General features: G+C 32.3%; 1 protein-coding gene across 1 annotated transcript in view; it reads right to left on the bottom strand.

The window, feature by feature from the left end:
- Window positions 1-1,230: 1,230 nt before the first annotated feature.
- Window positions 1,231-20,113, bottom strand: part of LOC126878709 (heart- and neural crest derivatives-expressed protein 2-like) — a 100,828-nt gene continuing 81,945 nt past the window's right edge. Inside the window, exon 5 of the mRNA XM_050641573.1 lies at window positions 1,231-1,858. Within this exon, the coding sequence (XP_050497530.1) occupies window positions 1,766-1,858 (93 nt within the window). The 3' untranslated portion in view covers window positions 1,231-1,765. The remainder of the gene's footprint in view (window positions 1,859-20,113) is intronic.

Genomic DNA, 20,113 nt, shown 5'->3' with positions numbered 1-20,113 from the left:
CTGTCCATTTTTGTCACATGATGATTCCACTCTCGTCTTCTCTGTCTTCCCCATCGTACTATGTCTTTTATGTTACAGAAATCTCTTATTGTATCGTTCGGTATTCTGTCTCTCAGTATTTTACACAATTAACTGTCATAAAATGGCATTTTCCCCTTTTTTTTCAAATCAACGGAAAGCAGTGAAACTTATGATTTTTTTAGTACAAATATCTTCAAGATTATGGAAAGAGCTTTAAAATGACGTATTGCAAAGTTTGATATACTCATTTATTGTTAATATTAAAAATTATTACAAAAGAAATTATTTTCGCAATAACTGTTGTAAAAATTAGTGTACAGCTTTGAAATTTTTGTCAAATGAGGTTTCTTTGGTGCTTAATATGTGATAAAAATTTCAAAGCGATTCATTCAATTGTTTAAATTTTATTCAAATTGTTTATCACAGAGAACATTTTTTTTTTTTGAAATAACATAAGTCAGAAAAAAGTGACGTTAGGACCATTTCACAGGTGTCAAATGAAAGAGCATGAGCTATATTTTCAACATGGTTTAAAAAAGTTAATAAAAAAATGCATTTATTAGTAATAAATAATTATGCAAAATATCGTCATTTTTTTTATAAACTTTTTGAATAACTTTTTCCAAAAAAATTAACTTTTTTACCCTGTTTTAAGTGTACAACTACAGAGTAATGTTATTTATATCATAATTGATAAAAAATTGTAATAAATATATATAATTTCTTATATAACAAAATAAAAAGTTTATAAGGAAAGATTTACGATACTTTTACATAATTATTTATTACTAATGAATGCATTTTTTATTCACTTTTTTTAAACCAAGCTGAAAAAGTATAGCTCATACTCTTTCATTTGACACTTGTGGAATGGTTCTAACGTCACTTTTTTCTGACTTATGTTATTGCAAAAAAAATGTTCTCTGGGATAAACAATCTGAATAAAATTTAAACAATTGAATGATTCGCTTTGAAATTTTTATCACATATTAAGCACCGAAGAACCCTCATTTGACAAAAATTTCAAAGCTGTACACTAATTTTTACAGCATTTATTGCGAAAATAATTTGTTTTGCAATTCCGACCTTTTTTCGCAATTATATTAACAATAAATGAGTATATCAAACTTTGCAATACGTCATTTTAAAGCTTTTTCCATAATCTCGATGATATTTGTACTAAAAAACCATAAGTTTCCCTGTTTTCCATTAATTTGAAAAAAAAAAAGGAAAACATGTCATTTTTTGACACTTAATTGTTTATAAATAAAAATGGCCGCCAGATCCTACGCAGGAACTAGTTACAATTTGCTCTTATCTTATAGGTATTACCTGTCGAAAAAACGCTTCAGTACCCTGGCTGTTCAAGTGGCATGGAAAAAACCTTATTACCCTTGAGTATACGGTGTTTATTGATAACCGTGGCCTATGTTTTGTAATGACTACGTGAAGTTGGTGGTGGCTGACAAAGGCTGTATGCAACGTCTGGCTTGACGCTGTACGTAACCTACGGCATCTATTGGAGACCACAGTCTTATAGTAACATTTTGTTAATTTGAAATTTTTGACTGTTTAACAAAATTTTGAGTTTTCAAAATTATGGAACTCAAACAAATATTTTTAAGTTGTACTATACCAAGTATTAAAAATCTATTTATTTTTCTGTAAATCGACTAATATTGAATCCAGCCCTGGTTTAACAAAGTTGTTTGCTCCTGGGGCGTTTCTCAGACCATATTTTTCCTTAAAGTGTTGGCTCTTTTTTGAATTCTAATGCCCACACGTGCTGCGGCCAACCTGTGCGCCCTTTAGCTTTCCTGGAGTTGCTCAGGTCTTCCTGTTTAGAATAAAACAGTAAACAACCGGGTCTATAATTCATTCTTTGTGACAACTTACAATTTTATTACTAACAGTGACTTTACTGAACATTGGGCGGTTACTAATCTACATTTTAAGAGTGGACGAATTTGGTTTTATTTCTTAATAAAATATAAACCATAATTTTAAAATATTAAATATCTATTTTAAATAAAAAAAAAATAAAAAAATACCTTTATAAAAGGTATATTTCAGTTCAAACTTGTTAAAACAATAATTTGAAACAATGATGACATAGCTAGATCTGCTAGCCGCTAGACTTAGACTATGTCGTTATTTGGTCACTTTTTACGGTAGATGTAATTTTTTTTTTCTAGGACTGTTTAATAACATGCTCATTATTCACTATATTGGAATAGATAATAACACTCATTGCTTTACCCGTGATAATAGTTCATTACTCACGGATCATTACTCACGGATCATTACTCACGGGTTTAATTATAATCAAGTACAGTCGTTTTCTACAAAAGCACGCTTACGTCAGTCAAAATTTCTGACGTCAGAGTACTGCCAAAACATTAGAAAGTGACTTTTCATCATGACCATGTTTATGACATTACTTGCCAGAGATATTTTTCTTTGTTTTTGTTCTACTGTACCTACCTACAAATAATATCTATAATTATTTATTCTAATTAAAGATGTCAATCGGTTTTCATTTCTTGCCGAAATATAATAATAATACGACAAAATATATTAATAATACGCCGAAATATTTGTATCTAATGTTTATTAATGTAAATAAACATCAACTTTAGAATTGACATTTCTCTAGCACAGCTATACGACACCCACACGGAACTGCCCGATCTTGCATAAATGCCAACATGGTATTATAATAAGAAAACCGTAATCACGATTACATTGAGAATTTTAGAATTATACTAATTAAATAACCAAAAACATTTTTTATTATTAATAATATAAATTTTATGACCAATTGTTTAAGTTTATTACTCTAGAAAATAATAATTTTATTTAAATATGTTAGACAATCGTACGCCACTGATTTGAAATGAAAATAATTCAAACTCCAATGACTAATGACAGTTAAGTGTTTGGTTGCTACCAATTTATAGTACATAACAATTATTGTGTGTTTATAGTAAAAATTACTAAAAATGCTTACATAATTCAATGTAGCTTAATTCAAAACTATTGAAATTATTGTTGTGTATTGTGATTGTGTCATGCCATATCAAAATGCTTCTTTAATAGATTATTTTGAACAAAAACGGAATAATGGGGTCCCCTTTTACTATTAACTGCAATGAAGTAAGTTAAATAATTTAGAATATATTATAATTTTGTATTACGGTATTACAAATGATTTCTTAATTTCAGCGTTTTGCAATAATTTTAAAATATTAATGATCTATTTAATTGATTATATTATACCTACACTGTGGTAATATTGTTGTTAATTAATATATTTTGACAAGTACCTAATTAAAGACGATTGACATCATTAATTAGAATAAACAATTATAGATATTATTTGTACAGTAAACAAATCAAAGAAAAATATCTCGACAACTAATGGCATAAATATGGCCATGATGAAAAGTCACATACTAACGTTTTCACAGTGCTCTGACGTCAGAAACTTTGACTGACGTAAGCGTGCTTTTGTAATAAAAAGACTATAGTGATGCATTTCTAGTGACAAAATATGTGACAGATATAGGGCTTTTCATCGACTGTCAATTGTTTCGAGCCTCTGTCATGTGTTACATAATATTAATTTATCTACGTCATACGTCTTTGGTTTGTATTATTGTAGATACCAAAAACGTATGACGTAGATATATTAATATTATGTGACATATGACAGAAGCTCGAAATAAATGACTGCGAATGAAAAGCCCTATTAAGGTCGAAACAGCCTGTCATTACGTTAAGGTCTCTACATGAGCTGGCGGGCTATTACGTTGCAATCATTAAATTTGATTTTTTAACAGAAATACACTAAAATAGTGTTTTGTATAACAAGGGAGAAAAGTGCTACTTTTCCTCCCGAGAATGAAGTCAAATAACCCGACGCGTAGCAGAGGGCAGTAATCATTCAAGGGAGGAAAAGACACTTACTCCCATGTTATACATATGATTTTTCCACCTTACTCAAATAACAAGTCATTTTTTCATTTTTAAATAATTTATTTATGTAACTAACTGACAATAGCTATTTGTATAACAAGGGAGGAAAGTGCTACTTTTTCTCCCGAGAATGAAGTTTACTGCCCGACGCGTAGCGGAGGGCAGTAATCATTCAAGGGAGGAAAAGGCACTTTACCCCCATGTTATACATTATGGTTTTTCCACCTTCCTCAAATTAATAACAATTCATTTTTTCATTTTTACTTAATTTATTTATGTAACTAACCAACAAAATTTATTAAAACTAAAACTAACAAGTAGGTACAATATAACTGTCAACTGTCAAATATAAGTCAAATTATTAATGTAAATATTGTTAAATCAAAATAGCAATTTACTGTTTTTTACCATTCTTCAAAATACAGGGTGTTTTATAAATAAACGTTAAAATGTATAGATACTTACGTAATAGAAAATAGATATTGTACAGGGCGTCAATAAGTTATATTTCATGAAATACCATGACGTCACTTTTACTTTTCCTCCCTAGGGAGGAAAAATATTTTTCTCCCTAGGGAGGAAAAGTACAACTTTTCTCCCTACAATCAGGTCCGGAAAAGTATACTTTAGGTAGAGGTAGGTGGAAAAATTTATTAGAGAACTAAAACTAACAAGTAGGTACATTATAACTGTCAACTGTCAAGTATATGTCAAATTATTAATGTAAACATTGTTAAATCAAAATAACAATTTACTGTTTTTTACCATTCGACAAAATACAGGGTGTTTTATAAAAAAACGTCTAAGTGTATAGATACTTACGTAATAGATAACAGAATATTCTACAGGGCGTCAATAAGTTATTTCATCAATGACATTCCATAACGTCACTTTTACTTTTACTCCCTAGGGAAGAAAAGTACGACTTTGCTCCCTACAACCAGGTCAGGAAAAGTATACTTTCGGTAGAGGTAGGTGGAAATAGCTATTTGTATAACAAGGGAGGAAAGTGCTACTTTTCCTCCCGAGAATGAAGTTTACTGCCCGACGCGTAGCGGAGGGCAGTAATCATTCAAGGGAGGAAAAGGTAATTTACTCCCATATGATTTTTCCACCTTCTAACAAATCATTTTTTCATTTAGATAATAGAATATTTAGATAATAGAATACTGTATATAGGGCGTCTTCTTCTTCTTAAAGTGCCTATCCGTTCCGGATGTTGGCGATCATCATGGCTATCTTGACTTTGTTTACCGCAGCGCGGAACAGTTCAGTGGTAGTCGTGTTATACCACTTACGTAAATTTTGAAGCCAGGAAATGCGTCTTCTTCCCGGTCCTCTTTTACCATTTACCTTGCCTTGGAGAATCAGTTAAAAAAGGCCGTAACATTCTTGATTTCTCATTACATGTCCTAGATATTCTCATATCGCTTTTATTATTCGCTGTTTAATTTCTGTTGAGTGGTCCCATTGGCTATTTAAATTCGTACCCAGATATGTATGTATATTGCTCAACTCTTTCGATATTCTGTTGGTTGATTATTGGTTTCTTACTAATTGTCATAAGGGCGTCCATAAGTTATTTCATCAATGACATACCATGACGTCACTTTTACTTTTACTCCCTAGGGAGGAAAAGTACGACTTTGCTCCCTCCAATCAGGTCCAGAAAAGTATACTTTCGGTAGGGGTAGGTGGAAACAGCTATTATCTTTATTCGCTGTGTCCAAGTACTTGGAAAGGATACGAGAAACGATCGTGCGCGTGAAGTGGCGAAACTTTGCATTATTTTTAGGACATTTCATATACAGTAGGCGCCACCCTACTAGATACATAGGAACATTGAGCTATTACAATCCTGGACCCTTCACTTGTTGCAATGTTTATTTTTATGTTTAGTGACGTTTAGAACGTCAGAAAATGTAAAACTGAATAATAACATAGACATAGAAAGTTGACAAATAATAGATCAGTTGTATTAAATACAGCTGATCTAATTTTGACGTTTATCTATAGTTGTTATTTTGTTAAAGTTGTAAATGTTTTAAAGTATTGTAATATTCTTGGTGTTTGAATAAAGTTTTTTTAAAGCAGAGTAATAATCCTATTAATTAATGTATTTTTTGTATGGAAAAACAATTATTTTGAATAGTTTCTTGACAGTAACATGACAGGGATGAAAGTCACATCTGAGAACTGCGGATTAGCCCATAACCATAGCAATTAGGTACCTACCCATGTATCTAGTAAGGTGGCGCTCACTGTATATGCACTATCATTGAGGAAAATGGGATTTCACAAATGCTGTCTTATAGATATATTGTAAAAATACAACAAGAAATAATCAATTCAAGTTCTATTCGTTTGCAAAAAATTATAAGCACACATTAATGCAAAGAGAGAACTGGACCTCTATCATAATAATGCAGAAGTACGTAACATAACCTAAATCTTGCATTCTTAATAGAGAGATTTTGCACATCTTAAAATAACCGCTGATTTTGGCTCCGCTATGGTTAACTTTATTAAGCATAACGATTACGGCAACGCTAAAAAGCAGAGTTTTTGCAGCCTGTCAAGTAGGTTTTTCGTGTCAGCGTTATCGTTATTTAAACATAACCTCACTTCACAACGTTATTGTAATTTTAAGCATATACTTAAACAGTTTTTGATATTTTAATTTATAGGTAATCAAAATTAGAATCTATGTAAATGTAATTTTACTGATTTTTTTACATTCTGGCAACAAAGCAATTTAACCATTACTATAACGATAACGGAACCATAACGGAATTGCAAAATAAGAGGTGCAAAATCTCTCTATTATTGCTCCATAGACACTATGTATTGCTCAGTGGCGAATCCAGCATCGCTAAGAGGGGGGGCGATTGGCTAAATTTCTATAAAAATAAATTAATGTTCAAATGATGAAATTTAAACGTAAATAATATACCTACTGACCCATTGTTAGAGTTAAAAATTGTTAAAAATATTTTGAAGTTAATTATTGATATAAATTACAATAATTATTGTATGTATTAAATAAACAAGTTTAAGTCATTTTATTTGCAGTTTATAGAGAGATATTACAGATTCACTTTTCTTCTTCTTCTTCTTCTTCTCGGCACTACAGCACAAATTGAGCCTTGGCCTCCCTTATTTTTTGCCTCCATCCTTGTTTGTCTGTGAATGCTCTTCTCTATACACGGGCTCCTAAAAGTGCTTGTGCATCGCTGCTTATTGTGTCTTCGCAGCGGTTTCCTGGCTTTCTAACCGGTCTCTTTCCCTGCATTCTAGCGTTCAGTGCTCTTTTTGATATCCTATCCTCTCCCATTCTTATCGCATGTCCGGCATATTGTAATCTTTGTATTCTAATGAAGTCTAACAGTGGTGTTTCTATATGAAGTTAATAAAGCTCGTTGTTGTATTCTTACTTCCTTTGAACCGGGTTCATTTACCGACTAACGATGGGAGACCTCGCGCCGGTCGGCGCCGGCCATAGGCCCGGCGCGAATTGAACCTAAGCGAGACACAACCTGCGTCGGCGAACTGCGTAGACAGTATTGCGCATCCTACTATCAGTTCATGTGTTCGCAGGTCTCGCTTGGGAACGTTTGTCATCGGCGTACAGTTTTCTTGGGCCGTGGGACGCGTGACTCACCGCCAGATGTTTATTTTTACGTGTTTTTGTTTGCGAGATGGAAATATCTGAAATCAATACGGATGGTACCTAAGTACAATTTATTATGATAAATAAAAGTATTAGCATAGTCAACACCCCGAGTGAAAACTGCGTTATCTTTGTCATTAAATTCTGATAACTGTTGGTAGACTAAATAAGCGGCGATACGAAATTAATAATCAAAGTTATGCCTTTACAAAATCACATTATTAGAAAAATAAGGTGAAAAATGATTCATGTTAGTTAAAACCGTGATCGATAAAAATACGTATTACCCTCAAATTCAACTTGTCGGCATAATACATTTTTGTTTATTACATCATTTTTGTTTATGCTTAAAAATTAAAAACGAAATATGCAGATAGTGTTATTTTTGTAATTTTTGTAATATCAGTAATTGTAAATGATTGCGATCCTGCAGTAATTGTAAATTATTGTGATCCGAGCAGTAAATTGAGGAATATGAGTTATGGCCGAGCAGAAGGGAAGAGATTATTTTAAATATGTAGGTATTATGTGCAGAAATAAAATACTCAGTGTAAGATATCTTTTTATGCACCCGCTTATGATCAAATTCGATGATTTCGAAAGTCATACCGCTACGACTACTAGGGACGTGTAAATTATTTTTAAAACGTTACTAGTTACAAGTACGGAAATACCGATTTTAAGTTGCCTACTCAATTCAGTACAAGGATCAGATACATCAGTATTTTGTAATCAGCATTTGTACTCAGTACCACTTAGAACTGGTATCAAAAGTAACCGTTACATGTCCGCACTGATTTTGCCCGTCTCTATTCGCCACGTCGATGGCCAACGGTTGGGTTGGCTTGTGTTCAATATACGGTGCGCTAGAAAAATAAATGCACGGGTCACCCGTTCCGCCGGCGCAGGTTGTGTCTCGCTTAGGTTCAATTTGCGCCGGGCCATAAATAGAGGGGTCGGTCCTAGCCCAAGGATTGTAAATTACAAATTTTGAGGGAAATAACGTTATTTCACGTTGCGTTGATTCCCTTCTTTAGTTTTTATCTTTTTCAATTATTGTTCAAGCAATCTATATAGTGTAATAGGTAAGATTTGTAGCTTTCTTTGGGTTGTTCTTCTTTAATATTAGGCCGGCAGCTGGTGTTTTCTGGTAATTAAATATGTAGTTAAAAATATTTATTTATACTTAGGTAAATACCGTTAAAGCAGGACATAATATTGTATGTGTTAAAATTAATTTTATCAATTTTTTAATAACATTTAACCTCACAGGGACCTCCCTCTTACCGCATGCTTGCATTAATAACTGATGTAGAATAGCTTTTATAATTAATCTTGTTATTGTTAGAATTACTGATACTAAAAGAACTTTATAAAAACACAGTTAGATCTAAAATTACTTTAGGTATACAGTTCAAAACTTTTAAAATTCAGCACAAAATGCAAGCATGTCCCCGCTCTTTTTTTATTTAAAATACAAAATCTAAAAATATTTTTTTAACCGAGTCTTTTCATTAGTACACTTATGCTTGGAAAATGAATTGCACAACACAACAATTAAAATACTGATACACTTAACTCATTTTCTCCTTCTTCCGTATTTTCTTCGTCACTATCATCGCCCAATTCAATAATAAATTTATTTCCACCATTAATGTGGAAGTGCCCAATCTTCTTATAATATTCTTCCACTTTGATCACTTTGGCGATTCTTTTCTGCCAGTCTACTTTGGTAATATTGGCTACTTCTTTTTTAATTATCTCAATTACCTTTTTGTCAAATTTAGGAAATTTATTTGAACGCCTTATATTTGGTTTTAACTGTCCCCAAATTAACTCAATAGGATTGAAAACACAAATGTAGGGGGGAAGTCTCAATATAGTGTGTCCATGCTTTTCGGCAATACTCTCTAGAGCGTATAATTTTCTAAATTGCTTCGTGTGTAGAACTTCAATAAGTTGTTTTTTTGTGTAAAAATCTTCGAAATACAAATCATTTTCCATTAAAAAATTTTGCAGGTCAGCTTTCTTTGAAGATGTATTTGGTATTTTAGTGAACTGTCGGGAATGATAGGAAGCGTTGTCAAGCACTATTATGCTGTTTTTCTCCAAGTTTGGGATCAGCGAGTTTTCAAACCAATCTTCAAAAATGTCAGCTTCCATATTCTTGTGGTAGTCAACGTTACAATCTTCCATTTTCTTCCCACATAATTTTAAAGCATTCGGAACCCATCCCTCACTTCCTCCGCAATGTACAATAATTAGTCGCGGGCCTTTATTTGCAGGCATTTCTGGTATGCACATGCTTGAACCATCTGTCCATCCTTTCTTTACTGTATCGTGGGTATCATACCAAGTTTTATCTAAATAATAAATTCTCCTATTTTCTTGCCTATATTTAGTAATTTCTTCTAGGTACATATTACGTCTGTTGACTATTCTTTGGCTTTCCATAATTGCTTGACGTTTATTTATTTTTTTGAACTTAAAGCCCATTTTTTTTTATCCAATTTTGAAGAGTTTTCTCACAGCAGTTCATATTTCGACCGGTTGTTTCCAATTTCTTTCTTATTATTTTTATTGTAGGTATTTCATTGCTTTTGTAGCAGTCGTATATTGTGATTTTCAATAGTTTTACAAGTGAAGGATTTAAAGGCCTTGAAAATTTGTAGTCACATCGTTTCTTGCGATGGTAGGGTTCCTTTTTAACTATTTTATATACAGTAGAAAGTGGAATTTCTGTTAAATCACAGGTGGCTTGTGCCAATAGTGTTTCATCGAAGCCGAATTTCGTACGTAGATTTTTGTATACATTCAAACATACTTGCTGTGTTTCTGCATTTAAATGCATTCGAATCTTCTTTACGAGCTCTTTTTTTTAGTAATTACATTCACACTAGCACTGGCAATTTCTACAATATCAGCGTTCAGCGTTATCGTACGCGATATTTACATTATCCCACGGGCGCCACATCACTATTCACATTAATTAAATTACAATAATCAACACTTGACACTCTCCAAACGAAATATTAAACCAATATTCAAAATAATTACAGCAAACAAAACACTCGTATCACTTAACACACGTACACTCCAGTACTAATACACTGCTAGGCTACCGAACTAAAACTTATGTTTTGCACGAAACTTGTGAATAGATATGCGGGAGATCTGGCCGTAAAAACACAGATGCTTTTAAAAGGCCGCTTCCAAACGTTTGACCTAACATCTATATTTGAAGAATATCATATTTCACCGGCTTAAAGCTATTCTACAGTATTTTTTACTTGGAAAATACCTACATATTTTTTATTTCCCTTGGCGTGCCACGCCAGGGTCTATGGGATCCCATCTTAATAATATTTTCTTGGGACGTACGCCTATCGAGAGTATAGCGATGGTATGTACATAAAACCAAAAAAAAGTATTTTCGGATCTATATGAACCTGCGAAATAGCTTTTTCAATTATGTACATAGTCAAATTTTAATATAGAAATTGATTGAATTGTAAAAATAGAAATACTTACATTATTCATTGTGTCGGTCGTTTCAAAGTATGTCAATTATTGTTGCAATCGTTAAATGAATGCGAAACCGATTGTTTCAGTCATAATAAAATCGTGATTTATTATTTTGATATTTTTATAGAATACAATTAAAAATGAAATAAATATACTTTTTCTTTTTCTTCTTCTTCTTATACTTCTTGTAGATTTGTCGATCTGTAAATTCCGAAGTTGAAATATTTCTTGAGAGGTAGACTGCCAGCTATCTGTCCATCTCTATGGTGGTGTGCCCGGTGGACGCTTGCCAGCTGGTTTTCCTTCTAGCGCAATTCTTGATCGTCTGTGCTCCCCCAATCTTTTTACATGACTGAACCATTCTATTCGTATTTGCCTATCCCATCTTACTACATCTTGCGCGCCTCATTGTTCCCTGATGATGTTGTTTCGTATTCTATCCCTTGTTGTCTTCCCTGCTATTGCTCTTAGTGTCTTCATTTCGGCTGTTCGTAGCATGCTTTTCGTTTTATTGGTGTCTTCTGTTGATTCAATACTATAGGTCATAACAGGTCTGATGCAAGTTTTATAAATTCTAACTTTGCTGTCGATTCTCATATACGGGTTATTCCAGACCACATCACTCAAACATCCGGACACGACTGCGACCTTGTTTATTTGTCTTCTTAGGTCTCTGGCTGGATCATGATAACTTGATAAATCTACAACTAGACATTTGAACTAGTTTAGCTGTTCTATGGGTTTCCCCTCTACCACGAGCTTGCAATTTTCTGCGTGGATATGTTCATGTTGAGTCTTCTACATACTTGGTAGAATCGATAAAGTTGTCTTTGTATGTCATCCTCATCCTCTGCAATCAGAGCTACATCATCCGCATAACACATTATACTGATTCTACTGTGACCGAGTCTGTATCCTAGTTGTAGCGATTTCACACCTTCTATTATTTTATCCATTAGCAAATTGAATAGAAATGGGCTGAGGCTGTTTCCCTGCCTGATTCCCCCTGGTGTTGGTATGTTGGCCGTAGTGGTGTCGTTTGTTTTAATTTTTGTCGTGTTGTTATTGTTCATTTGTTTTATGACTTCCACAATGTTTCAATGTTTGCCGGTTTCCTTTTTTGCTTCATTTTCTGTAATACATCGCTAAGTCTGACTCTGTCAAATGCTTTTGTTAGCCCTATGAATCAAATATATGCGAGTTTGTTATATTCTATCGACTTCTGTTTTACTTGTTTTATGACAAATATTGCGTCCGTCGTCGACATGTCTTTTCTGAATCCTTGCTGTTCTTCTCCGTTCTTTATCTGTGATTCCAATTTATCCTAAAATATGCGTGCGTGTGAATAACTTCATTGTCGTATTTAAGAGAGTTATTCCTGTGTAGTTGTCCTCTGTTGTTTCTCTGTAGTAATAAATATAAAATTTTTCAAATACATAAAACCTACAAAGGCTTGTAGGTATAATGATTTCCTTTGGTTTCACCAAAAAGGAATAAACATTGCTGTAGAATATTAGTTATCGAATTTTTTTATATCTCTGATCTAGAATAACAGAAAGTGAGGTCTGCTGTCTTTTATTCGTTCTTTTAATAGGTATTCTTATTATATTCATATTAATTTTAAATACTTTTTGGTTTCCTTCTTCTTCTTCTTCTTCTTCTTCGTCTTTTTGTGTAGACGCAGGGCCGCGGCTACCATGTGTGCATGTGCAAGCAGGCCATCGATGATATTATTTTTTTTTAAACGAAAATAAATTCAAATAATTAAATAGTAATGATTCAGATAGTTCTGTAAACTATATATTATTATTATTACCTAATAATACTAAAATGCGTTTCATTTATAATTGATAGTTCATTTTTTCATCCTAATCTAAACAAAAATATCAGAAAATATTATTTATCGCCAACCGTCACTAAAGTCATTCATTATTGTACTCATTTGACGCCATTTGCGGCAGTAAAGTAACACTTTATTGCACTGAAAGAAGAATTTTACTTCAACTGCCGCGATTAATCAAATTAACCGAGATTGAATGTAAGTGGTCGATGGCAGTAATCGATTATTTATTTGAGTGAACTTAATATTTATTTACTTTAATTATTGAAAATATTGTACACAATTTACGATACTATTAATTAAATTTATGCCAAAAAGTGAAATTCTGTAGTATGTTGCAATTATATTTATAATTATTCAATATTGATAACTATCTATCGATTAAAAATCGAAAGCGGCATGCAGAAGTCACCTGTCATTTATTGTAATAAAAGTGTTAAAACGAATATCAAATTATAGTACAGTAGTACTGCTTTGGAAATGGAAGAAATTACATGAACGCCACCTGAAATACGCAAGAAATCGTTAGAGGCAGTTTCAGAGCTTCTCCCAGCAAAATCCATCGAAAAATACAATAGGCAATATGACATATTTGAAGCATGGCGTGAAAAAAATTGTATTACAAATTATAGTGAAAGTGTTTTACTAGCATATTTCTCTGAATTGCCTAAAGAATATTCTCCATCGACTATGTGGTCCTATTATTCAATGTTAAAGGCAACTTTGACCACAAATAAAGACATAGATATAAGCAATTATAAAAAACTTACAGCTTTTTTGAAACAAAAAGGAAGGAATTACATTCCCAAAAAATCAAAAACCCTGCCGCAAGAAGAAGTGCTAAATTTCTTATTAAATGCACCTGATAACGATTCTTTTTAATGATGAAAGTAATTCAACAAAAATAAAATTACTATTAAATATTATATTGTACGTAAAGTTCTTTTTCATATCTTTGAATCTACCATGATTTATGTATAATGTCTTTTCATTTGATGTCAATTATTTTCTTTACATTTTTTACTTGCCAATTTGTTCTTTGTATACCTAATATCGGCCGTGTCTAGCAAGTGGTTTCGTAGGCTAGCGGTATGTGTATCTAGTTACGGACGTGGCAGTACTTGGTTCGAATCCCCCGTAAGGAAAACTTTTTTGTTTAATATTAATGGTTATTGACATACTTAGACTATTATAAGGACTAAGTACACACACTCTTTTTTCATTAGAAGGATATAACTAAGTAAGTGTTAAGTAAGTGTTAATGTTTTTTATGATTGGCGATAAAATTTTGTATGCACCACGTCAGTAAAGACTCTTTATTGAACTTGTCTGTTATTCGCCTTGCTCGCTACGCTCGCTCGGCTCATAATATCAGACTCGTTCGATAAAGAGTCACTTTACTGACTTGGTACATAAATAACTATTATTGTGTGCACTGCCCTTTTGCAAGGATATAAAATCATAAATCAGTTCCGGGAATACTTTTTCATTCAAAGCGGCTGGCGGCTTTCGGACTTTTAGATATTTTTCTCGTCCCAGTGTGGAGGCAGACCGCTCAAGTAGAATACCTCCACAGCTTCTTCTGCTCATCGTAAAAGGCAACAAATTGAAGTAGTTTAAAAACAGCCTTGGAGGGGCAAGGGCGCACTGTCCCACTGAACCGATCAGCACGACCAACTCGTGGAAAGAAAAATGGGACAAAAAAAGAAAAACAATAAAGGTGGAAGAGAAAGCAGCGGGGTCGAAAGAGAAAACAAAAGAGGGAGGGAAAAAGGAAGGGCCGAAACTCGAGGGGAGAAAAACTGGAGGCGAGAAGTGGAAGAAAAGGAATAAATCGGATCTAGAACCAGCGCAAACAAAAGCAATGGATAGAAAATACGGTGAAGATAAGAGAGAAAAAGAAAGGAAGAGAGAAACAGGAAACCAAAAGAGAGGAAGAAAGAAATAGAATAGAAAGGGAAAAAGAGGGAGAAGAGAACAGGCAGACAGACATTTCATTTATTAAAAATAATAGGTGAAACAAGTTTAGTTTCTATCCTTGTGGAATTGGTACTCACCGGAGAGATTGCAGACGTTCAGATACAATTACCGTGTCTCTGGAAAGACAATAAAGTCGACTTTTCAAAGTAACAAGACTTTTACTCAACACACACACTACACATAACTCCTCTGAGCTGGATGTAAGGACAATATGTAATTACGTGACTAAAGATTCAACACCAAGGCCAGAAAACAAACAAAAAAGCATTGTTAAAAAAATTGTTAAACATTGTCAACAAGTTTCCCGAAACGAAAGACCGAAAAGTCCGATTTTAGTTTTTTATGTGTTTATTAGTCCAAGTAATGAAGCTTAAAATAGGACAAAACCTCGCAATTTTTACAGAATGGATCGATTTGCTTGAAAATTTGAAAATAAGTAGTGGATAGTCCAAGGATCAATAGCTATTTGTATAACAAGGGAGGAAAGTGCTACTTTTCCTCCCGAGAATGAAGTTTACTGCCCGACGCGTAGCGGAGGGCAGTAATCATTCAAGGGAGGAAAAGGCACTTTACTCCCATGTTATACATATGGTTTTTCCACTTTCCTCAAATTAATAACAAGTCATTTTTCATTTTTACTTAATTTATTTATGTAACTAACCAACAAAATTTATTAAAACTAAAACTAGCAAGTAGGTACAATATAACTGTCAACTGTCAAATATAAGTCAAATTATTAATGTAAACATTGTTAAATCAAAATAACAATTTACTGTTTTTTACCATTTTGCAAAATACTGGGTGTTTTATAAATAAACGTTAAAATGTATAGATACTTACGTAATAGAAAATAGATATTGTACAGGGCGTCAATAAGTTATATTTCATAAATGACGTCACTTTTACTTTTCCTCCCTAGGGAGGAAAAATATTTTCCTCCCTAGGGAGGAAAAGTATAACTTTGCTCCCTACAATCAGGTCCGGAAAAGTATACTTTCGGTAGAGGTAGGTGGAAAAATCTATATCATGCCGAAAGGCGATTTTACCATGGGGGTGCTTGGAAATTTTTTATTATATTTTTATCGCAAAAGTTGGTAAAAACGTTCATTTTAAGCAAAAAACGTTCTATACATGTTTTTGATAAAATTGATAGTTTTCGATTTATTCGCTATCGAAAGTGTTAGTTTAATATCGAAAAAATCAATGTTTTTAGTAAGTTTTCTGCTAATAACTCCAAAAGTTTTCGTTTTATCAAAACAACTTTACTTAACAAAATGTACCTTGTGAAAAAATAAACAAAATCGTTTTTTTTTTAATTTTCTGTAAGACCAATAGTAATCGAGCTATACTTTATTATATGTTGGCTCTTCTTCGTCAAATGCTAAATATTGTAGTTTCAAAGTCAAAAGACGGGAAAACTATGCATTTTTCGAGGACAACTTGTTGAAACTAGTTTAAAGTACTTAAAAATATCTATGTCCAGAAATAAAAAAAGTCTCTAGCTAAAAAATAAAGTGACTTTTAATGAAAATAATGTCAGTCCCCATTTTTTTCAGCGAAAAAGTGATCGCAAGGAAGCCCCTAATCACCACCCCAATTAAAATTAGTCAATAACCTTATGTGGGCTTTTTTATTTATGTATTATTAATAGGTTCTAGAAGTTTGATCGGCTTAAAATTATTAGTTTTTAAAAAAATGGAGTTAAAAGCGAATAAAGAATTTTTGTAGTTTGGAAAAAAATGGCCTTTTCTTCACAATAGCAAGATTAGCATCAGAGATACGAAAAAATGTTTCAATATGAAATTGTAAGCTATTGACAATTAAAACTTGTAATAACATGCAAAAACCACCTTTATCAACCCTTTCAAAGTCACCTCTTTTTGCCACTGAGGATTTAACAAGATTTAATATCAATAGACTTATAGACCTTGTAAAAGCCTACAAAATTATTTTTTACCAAACTTTCTAGGATAAAAAATAAAAAAGTTACGGTTCAAAAATCAATATTTTTTTTGAAAAAAAAAAGAGAAATCCAATTGGAAGCATAATAATGTAAGTTAGCGGTGTTTCTAGTAATTGGCCTTATTCATTCTCATTTACTTATGTATTATTAATAGATTCTAGAAAACTGTCGAAACTATGATTCGAAAAAACTGGAGTTAAAAGCAAATAGGTAACGAATTTTTGTAGTTTGGTAAAAAATGCCATTTTCTTCAGAATAGAAAGATTATCATCAGAGATACGAAAAAATGTTTCAATATAAAATTGTAGGTTATTTAATTCCCAAGAACTTGGTTTAAAAAAAAATTTCTACGGCAAGAAATGAGTGAATCGTAAATGACTATATCGAAAAACATTGATTTTTTCTATACAAAACTAACACTTTCGATAGCGAATAAATCGAAAACTATTAATTTTATCCAAAAAATGTATCGAACATTTTTTGCTTAGAATGAATGTTTTGCATGGTAAAAGCGCCTTTCAGCATCATATAGATTTTGATCCTTGGTCTATATCCACTACTTATTCTCAAATTTTCAAGCAAATCGATCCATTCTGTAAAAATTGTGAGGTGAAAAGCTTCGGTTACTGGCCTATATATATATGTTATCTAGTCACGGTTTATTTTAATTAAATGGACGTTTAAATTAGGATATTAGGATACACATGTAAGGAACGTTGGATCATGGATATTAGTCTAAATGTTCTAAAAAGTATTTATCTATTTACAAATTATATTGTTATGCATTCTTCTGTAAATTTCTGTAAATACTAGTATGTAGATTTTCCTAAAGTGTTGAAATTGGAAGAGGGCGGCAAATATTAAGCAGCACACGGGAGGCCAACACCTTAGCGGCGGCCCTGTGTAGACGTAACTCTCTCTGTTTTCAATGTGCTGCAATAGATTGCAATTCTCTAATAGGGCTTTTCATTCACAGTCATTTTTTTCGAGCTTCTGTCATGTGTCACATAATATTAATATATCTACGTCATACGTTATTGATATTTACAATGATACAAACCAAAGACGTATGACGTAGATATATTAATATTATGTGACACATGACGGAAGCTCGAAACAAATGACAATCGATGAAAAGCCCTATACTGATCAATTGCGAATTATTTTTTACTTCAATGTTCTCGATTATTTGACCGATTAGTTTTAACTAACACATTTTCTTAGTGTATGTAGGAAGAGGCTCTTCTTAAATAGTTTTCAAGAAAAATTTTTATGTAATGCCTGAAAATCGTAAAATCTTTACAGCTACCCTCTTTCAAACAAAGACGAAACATCAAAGCTCAAAAGCATGAATGAAGTTTATGGAAGTTATAAAATGCTATTAACATCATTTGTAACAAGTAACCGGTGACAGATTTAGATTCAGAACATTTTTATTTCATCAAAAAAGTGTTAAAATATCATCATACGAGTAAAGTTGAGTTACTAATAGTTACTGAAATCCGTACTTCTTTGTTAAAGGTTTATTCTAGAGTGTGGAAGGCACTTATGGAATAAAAGTACAGTCGAACCCGCTTATTGGAATAGCCTTCGTGCCAAACAAAACTATTCCTATAACCGGTCTATTATAATAACCGATCATTGGTCGCTAGTAGAAACGTTTCGGGACCTCAAATTTTTATTCCTTAAACCGGGATATTCCTTTAAGAGGTATTCTAATAAGCGGGTTTGACTGTATTACTGTCCTTGTTATAAAAAATTATAAAAAACGCTGAGACCCGTCGATTTTTAAATATAAATGTGCGCTTTTTAAAGCTTTATCTTTAATACGACACCCTGTAGATTTTTATACATTTTTTAAAAAGCTCCATAATAAGCTCATCTCAACTGTGATGAGGATGATGATGATATGAACCATATCACGTAGGCTCTTCTTCTTCTTCTTCTTCTTCTTCTTCTTCTTCTTCTTCTTCTTCTTCTTCTTCTTCTTCTTCTTCTTCTTCTTCTTCTTCTTCTTCTTCTTCTTCTTCTTCTTCTTCTTTTTCTTCCTTCTTGTATGTAGGCTTTAAAGCCTGTTTCTTTTTCAATATTAACCTCCTAAATTGTTTAAATTATCGCACCATCTTTTTCTTAGTCTGCCAATACTTCTTCGTCCATTTGGTGACTTGTCTCGTGCTAATCGTACTATTCCATCATCTGCCACTCTACTAATGTGTTCGTTCCACTCTTGTTTCCGTTTTGTCACCCGTCCAATTTATGTCTTATACATTGCATGCTCTTGTAGGCTCTATTATGAATACTAAACTGTGAAATTTTGAAATTATACAGTGTGAAAACCTGTTATGGAATAAAATTGTTTGTGTCCTTATTTTAGAAAATAGTAAAAAACTCTGGTATACGTTAACTTTTAAATTTAAATGTGCGCTATTTAAACATGAATTTAAATGTACAGGGTGATTCAAGCAACTCTAGCACAGTTCATCATCTTTATTTTTAATGAAACGCCCTGTATATTTTTAAAAGCTCCTTAATAACCTGGTCTTAACAAACCATTATTACGTAGGATCTATTATGAACATACAAGGTGAAATTTTGAAATAATTTATAAATTTAGTCAAAATATTAAATAAAAAACCCAATATATTGACACATAGTTTAGAAAATTAATGTCGTTATTTAGCTAATTTAAAAAATAATTGCCCTATAACGTGTGAAAATTATACATAATTTCAAAATTTCACATTGTATTATTCGTAATACACCCTACATAATACACGTTTTTATGATGAGGTTGTTAAGTAGCTTCTAAAAACATAAAAATTTACAGGTTGTTTCATTAAAACTAGAAATCATATACTATGCTAGACTGACGTAAATCAACCTGTATATTTAAATTTATGTTTATAAAGTGCCCTTTTGAATTTAAAAGTTGACGTATCCTAGTGTTTTTTATAATTTTCTAAAATAAGGACACAAACAATTTTATTCCATAAATGGATTCCATACTTAATAATTTCAAAATTTCACCCTGTGTTATTCGTAATACAACCTACATGATATAGTTCGTTGAAATCAGGCTGTTAAGAATCTTTTAAAATATAAAAATATACAGGGTGTTCCATTAAAAATCAAGCTT

This window comes from Diabrotica virgifera, chromosome 10, assembly GCF_917563875.1.
Source record: "Diabrotica virgifera virgifera chromosome 10, PGI_DIABVI_V3a".
NCBI classification, from domain to species: Eukaryota; Metazoa; Arthropoda; class Insecta; order Coleoptera; family Chrysomelidae; genus Diabrotica; species Diabrotica virgifera.
This window is presented reverse-complemented; position numbering and strand designations above follow the sequence as displayed.